General features: G+C 37.2%; 2 protein-coding genes across 2 annotated transcripts; both read right to left on the reverse strand.

Annotated features, from left to right (window-relative positions):
- LOC109726158 (OTU domain-containing protein DDB_G0284757) lies at positions 1,941-7,499 on the reverse strand. The gene is made up of 10 exons (XM_020255607.1): positions 7,271-7,499; positions 5,797-5,978; positions 5,037-5,110; positions 4,302-4,356; positions 4,095-4,169; positions 3,677-3,750; positions 3,489-3,537; positions 2,993-3,077; positions 2,611-2,667; positions 1,941-2,440 (listed from the first exon to the last, which is right to left on the reverse strand). The coding sequence occupies exons 2-10, from the start codon at positions 5,968-5,970 to the stop codon at positions 2,394-2,396; spliced, it is 690 nt and encodes a 229-aa protein (XP_020111196.1). The 5' UTR covers positions 5,971-5,978; positions 7,271-7,499; the 3' UTR covers positions 1,941-2,393.
- LOC109726376 (inositol polyphosphate multikinase beta-like) lies at positions 8,884-12,295 on the reverse strand. The gene is made up of 2 exons (XM_020255922.1): positions 11,109-12,295; positions 8,884-9,366 (listed from the first exon to the last, which is right to left on the reverse strand). The coding sequence occupies exon 1, from the start codon at positions 12,022-12,024 to the stop codon at positions 11,167-11,169; it is 858 nt and encodes a 285-aa protein (XP_020111511.1). The 5' UTR covers positions 12,025-12,295; the 3' UTR covers positions 8,884-9,366; positions 11,109-11,166.

Genomic DNA, 12,641 nt, shown 5'->3' on the forward strand with positions numbered 1-12,641 from the left:
TTCTATCCACATTACATGTGTTGTTCACACCCACATGTGCTGGTATGAGGCCTCATTAAGCCTCTGCACTGTACAAGCGTTGTCGGTGTGTATACTGATGATGTGGGCTCAGAAAATATTTGAAGAGATGGAAAAAGTATCAATTAGACCTACCTTCATGAGCATGCATGCATGGTTTTGTACTCAAATGGTGATTGCCCAATTGTTTTTGATGGGTCAACTAATTTTCTTAGTTGGAGATTACATTCATGACAAGACATCAACATTTATCAACACACTATTCATGAAAATGATCAACATATTCAGAAAAAATTCGACCACCCCTCTATCTAATAGATATAATGTTATTGTAAAAACCTGGTCATTAAGACTATTTCTGGGTTATTTCTGGTTATATAGAATTTCCAGTAAAAATGGTATCAAGGTTGATCATAAACTGTACAATTCTGTGATATTGTGGGTTTAATCGTCACCGTAAACACCTATGAATTAAATCCTTACATCTTACCTCATATGTTGTGTCAGATTGATATCTTAGTTGGCACTTGTACCTAAATTATTCAAAGCAATCCATTTGCCATATTACTTAATGAAACAGAGTGTCAGTTGATGACTGCTATAGACCACCAACTTAATAGTTGCAGATCCAACAATGGCATGTTAGTTGCCTTTCTTTTGTGGGGGGGAGTAGACAAATCTCAACCACCTTCTATGTACTTTGCATCAAATAGAAACCAAGTAGAACCCCATGATTGATCATGAGTTGGACAAGTTAAGAAGTGATTCAATTGGAGCTTATCCTACGAAACATTACCTAGACCACATACTCTAATTCCAGTTAGTGTGCAATCTAATCATTCAAGCACATAATAAACTATAATAGGAGTTTTTTTTTTTTTTTTTCTAACCACCCTCTGAAAATGCCTTAGGTTCCTTACAAAAATACTCTATAAGGTTGCTTCTATAAAGTTTAGTACCATAATGACTGATAACTTAAGAAACGATGTATTACGGATCAATCCATCAATCACATAATAACATATCATATCAACAAGAACAGTTTAAGAGCTTTCTAGTAATATCAAGAACAACAGAGGGTGAAGGAGAAATATTCTTTTAATATGCTTTGTACATGGTAAAAGTGCAAAATCAACAACATTCTCTTTGGCTAGATAATGACTACACCAGGCGATTATCCTACCAATAGAAATTTCAGTTAACGAATATACCAACTGTATAAAAGTTATTCATGCACCAGTAACAAGTACTTACAAAAATAAAACCAACAGCAAAAACCTACAGTATATGACAGCAAGGCAGTTACATTCTCTTAGCAGGTGATTATCCTACCGATAGAAGTTTCAGTTAATGAATATAACAACTGTATAAAAGTTATTCATGCACTAGTAACAAGCACTTACAGAAAATAAAACCAAGATGATAATGGCTTTATAGAGCAGCAAAAACCTACAGTATATGACAGCAAGGCAGTTACTATTACTATGAAGAAATCAATTTCTCGCATAATTAGAAAACAAGAGGCTGGGATATAAAATTTTCCAAGTTACTCCTGTGAGAATGACTAGCGACTAGTTCGGAAACAATAAAAGAGGAAGTTCCATTTGTTTTCTAAGCCACGCTTTTAAAGTAACTTCTCTACTCAAAAAAAGAAAAAAAGAGGGACATGTAAGTGTTTGGTGAGAATAAGCCTACAACTTCCGAATGAAGGACTAAATAAACTTTTAGATCCCAATGACAGAAGCACAAATTTGAAGCTTCGAGAAAAAACTATTGAGGGCATTTTCAAAGAGCTCGATTCAAATAACACTTCAGCTAAATTTCCACCTGCTCAAACAGGTTGGACGAAACGAAATCGCTGGTTATATTTGAAATGAATAGAAACAATATAAAAATTGCAGTAACTAAATTCCTTGTCTCCATGATTACAAAAAAAATCTATTTCCAATTCCCATATAATGGTCAGAAGATAGGTCTTCATTTTCCCCAAACATACCGCATCCCCCTTCCCTTTTGCTATATTAGGTCCACAAATTAATCTGTCTCAATATTATAATACATTGTAATTAAGGTCATGAAAATAAACTATAATGAGTAAGAGAATACAACAGAAGAATATGACTATGGTTATTGGAACATATGTCATGAGTAATACAAAGTATATGCAGACAAAAAAAAAAAAAAAAAAAAAAAGAAAATAAAGAAAAAAAGAATTAAAGAAGGCATTTATATGTATTCACAGCAGATGTAACTTCCTTGACCACCAATGTGTATGAATGATGAGGGCATCCCAGTGCAAAAGGCTCGATAAGGAAATAAAGTAAATGCTATCTGCATCAAGAAGCACCCTTTCATGGTGTGTATCACACAAGCATCTAAAATAGCCAGTGTTTCTTTTTGGGCTTGCATTGACCAGGAAAATCTACAAAAAGAAACAGAGAAGGTGGATAATCAGATATTATTATGTTCACAAGAGAGAGAGAGAGAGAGAGAGAGATATTAATAAGATATAATGTAATATTTGATATTCAAAAGAACCATACATGTAGAATATCACAATGTGCAATGAATAAGAGAAATTTGAGTTCTGACCTCGGGCTTCATATATTGAATTGTAGTGAACTTCAGACCAGAAACTTAGCCATAGCTCTGTGTCAAAATAAGAACCTTTCAGGGTCAAAACAAGCTCCATGATAGTGATTATGTTAAAAAGAAAAAAGAAAAAAGAAAAAAGAAAAGAGACATTTGTTCTTTATCTGTAAAGTAGTATTACGCCAATATTTTACTACATGGCTAATTGTTTACTAAAGGAGACGATCTTCAGTTGTAGTCTAGAAGCTAAAGTTTTTCAATTGTTTCTTCAGCTCCTCAAAGAAAATGTGCAACTACACCAATCACATCTGAAGCAATTCTAATTTAAAATTTGTGCCGTTGCCTAAGATCGGTGATTATAGCTACAACACTCTTATATTACCTCTTTTGGGGGGCTGATTTCGTGGGACAATCTCAACGAAACAGGTGTCTCTGAATGATGTTAGAAGACAAATCTTTGCTGCAAACTGCAAAAAAGAAAGCAAAATTAAACACTATAGATACATTTTAGCACAAAAGGAATTGTAGTGCATTACAAGTTGCTGTGCCATCATAGCTAGCAAATGGAAAAGCTAACATAAATAGAATCATGAAATCAATAGACAAACAAAATGACAAAGAAGTAAAAATTAAGCAAAAGCTCTTTTATGCCAACTGTTCTGAGCATACTCATTGCTTTTTTTTGTTTTGATTTATCACAACACTAAAACAAATAGAATCTTTGATGCATTACTTGCTGATATGTTACTCACATTATATTTTTTAATAGGCATCTTGTGGTAAAAAAGGCCACAACAAAAAGTATGAAGAATGATATGGCATATTCTGATGTTTTCAATCTAAAAGGAAATTATGATACAATGCATAAAATACTAGACCTTGTCAGCTGCTGCTTGTAGTGTAAGATGGTCTCCCCATTCACCAGATCTGTTATATGTAATGCGTTAATACCGGACACAAGATTTTATTTCATTCACACTTTATAAGGAACAAACAAACAGAAGCGAAGTAATTGGCTAAAATACAATCACCGATATCACAAGTTAAATTTTGGGAAATATCATACTTAGCCATTTTCTTATAATATTGCTTGTACTTCATGGGGACATAACCTTCATATAAAGAACGGAACTCTTTAAGCTGGATAAGAAAAAGAAAATGAACATGTAACAATGAGAATTAGCATTTATCTTGAAAGATACAGCACAAAAAAATGAAACTTCAATTGATTTAATAGAACGTAATATTAGTGGGCCTCCACCCAATATGTTACAAAATAATCAGAATTAACTAAATAGAGCATGAGAACAGAATGCTGATTTCAACCTACCCATGAAAGGAAAGACAATAATTCTTCTCACAAAACCCACTTGCCATGGCTAAAAGAGAATAAAGGAGAATTGCTATGACTCCAAAACTTCTCTTTGCCTTAGCCTAATAAATAGATATGATACTGTCAGGAAATATAATAGAGAACAAAATACCTGCTTTACTATTTCCTTCCGGACATGTTTATGATGCTCTGGTGATCTGTACAACTGGTCTGAGAGTGCTCGAAACTACAAAATACCGACGCCAATTAGAAAAATTCAAACAAGAATTTCCAGATATATTTGCATAGGTAGCCCTTCAAATAAGTCTAACATATGCCAAACGAACAGAGCTTGCAAAGCTGCCACAGATTTATGAACCTGACAGTTGCCGTCCCCAGAGACCTTCACTTCCCATAAGCCGTAAGCTTGTAACCTATCAGATTTTGAAGCATTAAAAGCAAACACAAGGCTGCAGGTGTGAATTAGATGATTGCTAGAAATTTCTCTTCTATAATTTTCTACTCTGTGCTGCATTATCATAAATAAGCCCTGGCCTTGAAGAAAAATCATGCAAGCCTATAGTAGGGCATACATGGAAGGAAAATAATGATATCCTGCATGGCTGTGGAAACATATCTTCGTACTCAAAGGGCATAGTTGCATGTAAAGTAAATTAAATGTGCAGAAACAAGTAAGTTCATGAAAAGCATAAGAGGCCACATGACAGAAACTTTAGAGAGTTTTATTGTCATCATTAGAAAAGGAAAAAAAGGCTTATCCTCCTCACATAAAAGTACTGTTGGCCTAACAACTTAAATAAACAATACCAATGTCTTTACTCTATGCTACATTATCAGAAAGGATATGTATTCTGATCATTTAATTTCAATTGTATTGAGGAGAGATCTTAGGTCGGAACTTGAAATATATGAAGCCACTATATACTAGAAGCTAGAAAATCCGAAGGAAAACAAAAATGTACTACATAAGTGTAAATGGGAAAAAAAAACAAGTAGACTTGATAAACAAGAAGGGAACATAAATAGGTTAGGTTGCTAGATATCATGAAGGCTGCAGCATGTTTGGTGCAAAACGTTTCAAGAAGGTAGGTACCTTTGGAGAAGGCGCTGATGATCTAGGCTGGCATCACTTAAATTTGGAATAAATGTGTTTATCCGAGGAACGTGCTGCAGAGATGTCATATATCGAGAAATATCAAAATGACCTCATTTCGGTCAAGTACAAAACTATCGGTGAGCAAACAAATAGAGACCGGAAAATTTAGTAATAATGAATAATTCAACTAGATGAAAAGCAAAGAAAGAAGACGGAAACGCGTTGTTAAGGTTCAGTCATAAAGAATATCAGACATTTCACAGTATATATGGCTTCATGAGTTGTACAACTCACACCGAAAAGCCACCCACTAGTAGATGGTGACATGCATGGATGGTTTTGATTTCTGGACAAAGGGAGTAATTTATTTCCAGAATCTTTAAACAGAATTTGCCTTGTAACTGAAAAGCCACCCACTGATAGATAGCAACATGCATGGATGATTTTGATTTCTGAACAAAGGGAGTTATTTATTTCCACAATCTTTATACATTAGAACCTATTTTGTTACGCAAACATGAAAATTTTTTTAGTTGTTTAATTTTCCATTTCAAAAAGGTACTGTAAGAAAGCCTCTAAGTAAGATAGCATTTTGAAATTCCTGCTGAAACCATATCAAATTAATGACAAGAATTTCTACAGGTAATTTGAAGGACAAGAAAGAAGGCACACACAAAGGGCAGATGCTGAATAGGATTTCAATCTCCCAAGAACATGAAAGCAGAGAATTCATGAAGAAAAATTGCAGTTAACTTACAGGAATTGAAGACAGGTTGGAAAGGCGTTTGGCAATTGCACCATCTAAATTGGCATATTCTTCTGAAAGGACAATAGCTATCATCCTATCATCATCTGTTTCGCTTTTCTGGCTGCTCAGGGAGGTTGAAGTTGAACTAGATGAAGCACCTTCATTCTGCATCATATGCGCCATGGTGCACCCTGAGTATAATAATGTAACAAATTTGATCAAGCAATACTCACAGATGTTCAGTCGTGTTTAATGAGAAGATTAAAACTAGATCAAGCAAATAGTAAAGCTCTGATAGGATTGTTCACATAATCTAGAATTGGGAGCCTCTAAAATCAAACAAAAAGTACCATAAGACAAGTGTTTACTAGCATGTATAAAGCAAATGAAAATGTAAAATGACATTCAAAAAAAGAAAAAGAAAAATCAAGTGATGGGAGACACAAATTAAAATCTCGATCCACGTATGTCCTAGTTTGTAACCAGTAACCACCTGGCCAACCAGAAAAGATTTAAGAGTATAAGCAAGGAAAGAGTGATCAAAGTACACAAGTAAATGTTATTTTTAATGCCAAATATGGCCACATCTCTAAAAAGTCCGTCTGTCCCAAAAAAGTGAATTGGATAAAATTGGATAAAATGTAAAGTTCATGTCTTTCAAAACTATAATTTGTTTACGTTACCAAATGCTTGAAAGTAGCGTGAGATAAATGTCATTTGTGTTGCCTAGAAGAGTAATATTGACCAAGCAGTGTGGGGCACTGTGAAGTGATAAGAAGAAGAGAGAAAGTGGCAATAGAAATAGAAACAAGGATGTAGGAGAAAGGAATGATTTTGTTGCACTAAAATAGTAGGAAAGACATAAGAAGAAGCAGGTGAGAGAACAATGGTCATTGTAGCTGTACTTGTTTCAATAATCAACATCCGAATATAGCTTTCATTTTTGTTTTCCTGTTCCTAAACTCAAAATCCAACCTCTTAGCTCAGCTTTTTGTAGACAGAAAGAATTTTCGACCTAAAACATATTATACATTTGTACCTATTACCGTATCAACCCTTAAGAGCATCTCTCTTTTATTTAATTAGTTTCATCCACCCAGCATATCCTTATAAAAGCTCGTATCACTACCATTTCCGCAAAGCTACCATTTTGGAATCGAATTGGATTGCGTTTGGATCCACGAGCTTCGGCAATACACTAATCATCATAAACGAGCAAACCATCGTTCCCTTTTCGGATCTTTCAACTACTTTATATAAACTTCATGATACACACATAAATTTCTCAACTAAATGCAGCTAATTTCTCAATCAATTCGTTCTAAACTCTAGTTTCTGCAAAATCGACCTGATCACATCGATAAAAAATGCGAAGCTAGACCTATCCAAACAACTTTGAGATCGAACAACAGCAACAGCAAAAGATCCATGAACAATGTTTACAATCAAAAAAATAAGATGATGAACAGAGATCAAGCAATACCTAGGAGAGGAAATGGAGCCGAGGAGAGGCGACCTCGAAATCAAAATCGAAATCGAAATCGAAGGCGACGACGAAGAGGATTAAGAAGGGGAATGGATCCCACGGAGACGAATCGGAGAGGGCGAAGCTTCGAAGAATCCGTCCTCCAAACGACGCCGATCGATTCTAGCGTGTGCACTCGGGCGATTGGGGAAGATGAAGAAGAAGACGAGGAAGGGGGAGAAGAGGTCGAACGAGTTACAAAGAATTTTTTTTATAACTAATCCTATCGATTTTTATAATTATAAAAATAATTTTCTTAAAAAAATAATTATAAAAATAGATCTTTCAATAAGATGGATGATCCACCGTATTTATAACTTTTGTTTTGAAGTAAAAAAATAATAAAAGCGGTGAATGATCGTAAAATTATAAAAAAAATAAAAAAAATGGTGAAGCTTTTAAAAACGATAAATTATTCATTACCTTTATAAGACTATATTTATAAATAAAAAATTAACAGATTTATTTTTAAAATAAAATTTTAAAGAGAGACTATTGCACCAAAAACTTCTGTTGAAAATTAATAAAAAAATAATAATAAGGATAAAATGGAGTGAGGGAGACGAAATTTAATAAATAATTAATTAATATTCAATAATGGCTCGTTGCATATTATTATATTATTATTAATTATTATTATTATTATTATTTTGATCACAAAGGACGGGTGAACCAACACGAATATACGGATTTTTTTTTATTGATTTTTTTACACTTTATTTAATTCGACTACACGGACAAAAGAGAGATCGCGTCAGTACACGTGGCATTTTAGGATTGGTAGAATGGTAGGTGATGGTGCTAGGCCCGGATCTGGTTTCTGAACGAGTAAAATGGGCGCGTGAAAGGTGTTGACGAGTTGAGCCCAACCCGAAGTCGGCGCCGGAAACGCCTTCTTCAGCGACTTTGAAACTGAAATGGGCATTGGATGGATTACACTTTGGTTGAAAAGTCTATAACGACGAAAACGGCATCGCACTAAGGATCACGGACGACTTTGTCGTCGACACGTCCAACCACAACATGCGAGTTCCATTTCAAGTAGACTTTTATAACGTATCCATCTTTTTCTTTATGCTTCGAACGTTATAGCGTATCAACCATGAATGACCTATCTGATCAATTACAGGATATAAAAACACCAGCTTATTTTCGTAAGTAATATTATGCTTTGCATATCTCACTAAGTTGATTAAAATATATTTCTTCGATATATTTTCTATAATTCTACTGAAAAAACGAAAAAGCATATGTTTTATATNAACACCAGCTTACTTCCGTAAGTAATATTATACTTTGCATATCTCGATAAGTTGATTAAAATATATTTCTTCGATATATTTTCTATAATTCTACTGAAAAAACGAAAAAGCATATGTTTTATATACTTTCGTCCAAGTTCTGTTAAACATAAACATGTCTAACTTTGGAGATCTGCATCTGCTCTAATCAGATACTAGATCACGAATTATTTATGGATAGCACAGAGACGACACTGTTCTAAACAGAAACAAATTAGTAGAAGGGAAAAGATCAAACAGTGCAGTCACACAGTTGTAGATCAACAAAGCATAGCGAAACACAACTGTTTGTTGCTTGAGAGATAACATAAAAATTGCAAACTATGTTGCTTAAGATATTGACATTACATTCCAGTTGACAAAATAAATGGATGGAATTGCAATACAAGCCCAATCAACTAATCTTCCTTTCTCAGAAAGGGGGCATTTGGTAGGCAAGAGATGCCGCACATTGCGGAGGTTATTGATTAATTCGACAAGCAGATGGAAATCCCAGTTCAGTTTGATATGGCACAATAGGACTGCATCGAAAAGTTTGTGGTCTTGGACTGAAACTAAAGGGTGGAAGCTTAGGGACCCCCCTTGTGCTTTATTGCCCCATGTAAATTAGAAGTATAAAAATACAAGAGAGTTACATTTCAGTGCAGTAACAGGAGCTTGTTTAGAAATTCCACATGAAAAAGGATGTTGAATCAGTTCAAAATTGCCTCAGAATGGCGCTAGTTCGCACACCAATCTCCGCATTTATGATTCCTGCAACACATGGAAAATGAGAAAGAATGATATATTCCGTGATGAAAGATTAAATGCAGGCGGGGAATTTGTATGTCACTGCATGAAAAAATAAGTATACAAAGATCCGTTTCAAAGTTTGAATTATGTACAGTTGTAAAAATTGGAAAAGCGGCCACGTCCAGCTAAGAAGAAATATTCCATGATGCTGAGCTTAAAGTAACTTTATGTACACAATTATAAAAGAGAAGACTACATAATGAGCCTTGTCAAAGACATAAAGCGATTTTTAGAAAATTCAGGAAAAGCGGTGGGTATTTATCAAGGCCAGAGCCTAGAAAATTCAAGCAGAATGAAATTGGCAAAGCTAATAAAGAGAAGCACGGGACTGAAGCCTAGAAAATTCTCTGCCATCATAGCAAGGTAGAAGATGAAGGCAACAAGAAAGAAGCCCACTAGGCACTCTTAGATTAGTTATTCTTTGCATGTCTCGTTAGAGGCTTTATCCCACCCTAAAACTAGAACAGCTGCTTCGCATATTGTTGTTTCATCGCAAAGAGAAAAACACGTTACTTCACTTAAGCCATTCCACCATTACTCTTAGAATAACCGATTTGAAGAAAAGCACTAAGAAGGGAGCTGCAATTCTCTGCCACGGTATGTAACTAGAAGATATCTCCTGAAAAGTATGCCTCTACAACATTCTGTAAGTATGCCACTCCTAGCTAAAAGGTGAGCTACCGAAAAGGGCTACTCATTTGAGAATCACAGGAAAGTGATCTAAAATCCCCGATTATCTAAAAGCATTCTTTTAAAAGAGGCTAAGGCACAAGAATCCTAATGTCCTTCTGTCCCACAAAGTTTCAAAACGTTTGATATGCAGCGACTTCTTCACTTACTGCCATGTCTAACTTTCAAATATTAATTGCTTACTATCTAAGCTAATGATGGAAAAGAATAAAAGAGATGCTTTTTATTAGTTAAGTAATCTCTTTGTGGGTAGTGGAAGTTGGTTGTTGGGTTACTGTCATCTCCTTTTGCAGCTCTTAATTGCAAGGGAGAAAAACTATCACCTCCTTGTTTCAAAAATGTCATTATCTGTTGATTGTTGACTTTGAGAAAAACCCCCTTCAGATAATTATTGCTACTACCTTGTACCTATTCATTACAGCCTATTTGGTACATACTATTGGATTGGATGTGATAAGGTGTCGAGAGAGACGGAGTCACGGAGGGTTTAGCAACTCAGAGGTGTTGATGGTTAAAACATGTAGGGGGTGGAGCCAGTGGGATACAAGGGGATTTTTCAAATCCAATCCCGCTAAAGCCCCAACCTAATCCCATCCGGGAGGATTACCTCAAAGGCCTTCAAGTTGCTAAGCCTCGATCCTCTCCCAACATAGCTCTCTCAACTCATCCTATCGAACCAGATTCCATCTGCTGAACAGGCCCAAACTTCACTAACAGTCACCGTAAAAGAAACGAAAAGTTATTTTGTATTTATAGGCCATGTTCTTCATTGACAGTTGCAAACCAAGGCAACATGTATTGTAACAGGATGAAAGCTTCCTTCATCAATGCAAGCGATGGAGATTATCATATAATAAGCATGGCCAAATGAAAATGACTAAACCTCATAAAAAACTTCAACTTTAGTTGATTGCAACGATACAGAAACCCCAACAAGCTTATCCGTGTCCTACAGCATCAGTATACACAACAACAAGTATAAAGGAACAAATGGAACAGGGGCCGAAACTTACCAAATTGCTCTCGCTCCGTCAAACCCCATTCTCCATGGGCAATCATAGGTGATGGCTTCTATATGCAGTTCTCATCCAATCCGGTGAGAACGTCCGAGATGAACCTGATCAATGAACACAATCCACCCAAAAAGTTGTGATCGATCACCCCTTTCCCCTCCACAACATGCGCGAAATCCACCAACTTCACCTTCACCTTCCCCTTCCCAAGCGTCGCCCCCGCGTCCCTCTCGTACACCACCAGCACCGACACGGAGTTGAAGTGGAACAGCGTCTGCTCCTCGAACCACCTCTTGAGCTCCCCCAGCTTCGCCAAGACCCCGTCGGCGCCGCCGTAGACCGCGGCGGCGAGGGCGCGGTCGGGATCGGAGCGCGGATCGGAGGACACGAACCGCCGCAGAGCGATCCGCACGTCCCGCGGCGAGAACCTCCGGATCTCGCCCCGATCGGGCTTCCATGCCCCCGATCCGTCCCGGATCTGGATCCCCGAGATCCGGAACCCCAGCGACGCGCTCGTGGTCCGCTGATCCTTCTCGAAGCACTTGCGGATGTAGTCCTCGGAGGCCTGGGGGTACCAGGTGCGGGATCCGATCTTGATGTCGACGATGGCGGGGTTGGAGAACTCGGCGACGAGGTCCTCGAGGGCGAGGTGAGGGTGGGGGCCGGAGCCGTCGGAGGCGGGGAGGAGGCGGGTGCCGTGGAAGGAGGGGAAGAAGGAGGAGGAGGGGAGGGAGGAGGAGGGGAGGGAGGAGAGGAGGGTGTAGAAGGAGACCTCGTCGTCGCCGCGGCCGTCGCCCTGAAGGGGCTTGAAGAAGAGCCCGGCGCCGTCGACTAGGGGGCCGAGCCGCCCCTCCGCCGCCTGGTGCCCCGCCACCTGGTGCTCCGGCGCCCTCAGCGGCGTCGGCGGCGACGCCATGGATGGGAGCTCCGAGCGGTGGGAGGAGGGAGACGATGAGCGAGACGCGGAGAGGGAGGGGATTTCTCTCGGTGTAACGGATACGTGCGTCACGACTCACGGGTGTCGCCATTAAACGTGGGGCCCACGTGATCACATGGTGAGTTCCGATTTCGGTGAGCCAGGTTCACCACGTCACCTTTGCACCACCAAGTTTTTCAACACTTTTTTCGATTTAATCAACTAATAAATTTATACAAAAATTTAAAATTAAAAAAGAATTAAAAAAAGCCTTAACAAAATTTATGAAAAACTAAAATTAAAACATAAAATCAAAAAAATATTAATAAGACAGGTAGAAGAATCAATTCAAAAGGACATACAGGTGTGAGAGTTTTTCACGAATATTATAAGCTTTAGAACATCGACATAGTGTAATAAATTATTAAAATTAATTTAAAACCTATATTCACTGATTTTATTATTATCTTATATGATTGTAAAATTCTAAATTTCTATTGTTTAGACTGAATTTGCTGATAAATTCTATTAGGATAAACTGTCAGACCAAGCCAATATTTTTTTGTGTTTTAATACAAAATCAAATAGAATATTAGTTACATTGACCCTTTTTTTAA

Source organism: Ananas comosus, linkage group 21, assembly GCF_001540865.1.
Source record: "Ananas comosus cultivar F153 linkage group 21, ASM154086v1, whole genome shotgun sequence".
Taxonomy (NCBI): Eukaryota; Viridiplantae; Streptophyta; class Magnoliopsida; order Poales; family Bromeliaceae; genus Ananas; species Ananas comosus.

Coding starts and splice junctions, on each gene's coding strand:
- LOC109726158 (XM_020255607.1), bottom strand. CDS start 5,970: ATGGCGCATATGATGCAGAATGAAGGTGCTTCATCTAGTTCAACTTCA. Junction 3,751..4,094: donor GGAAGGAAATAGTAAAGCAG/GTATTTTGTTCT, acceptor TTTCTTATCCAG/CTTAAAGAGTTCCGTTCTTT. Junction 3,538..3,676: donor TATTATAAGAAAATGGCTAA/GTATGATATTTC, acceptor TACATATAACAG/ATCTGGTGAATGGGGAGACC.
- LOC109726376 (XM_020255922.1), bottom strand. CDS start 12,024: ATGGCGTCGCCGCCGACGCCGCTGAGGGCGCCGGAGCACCAGGTGGCG.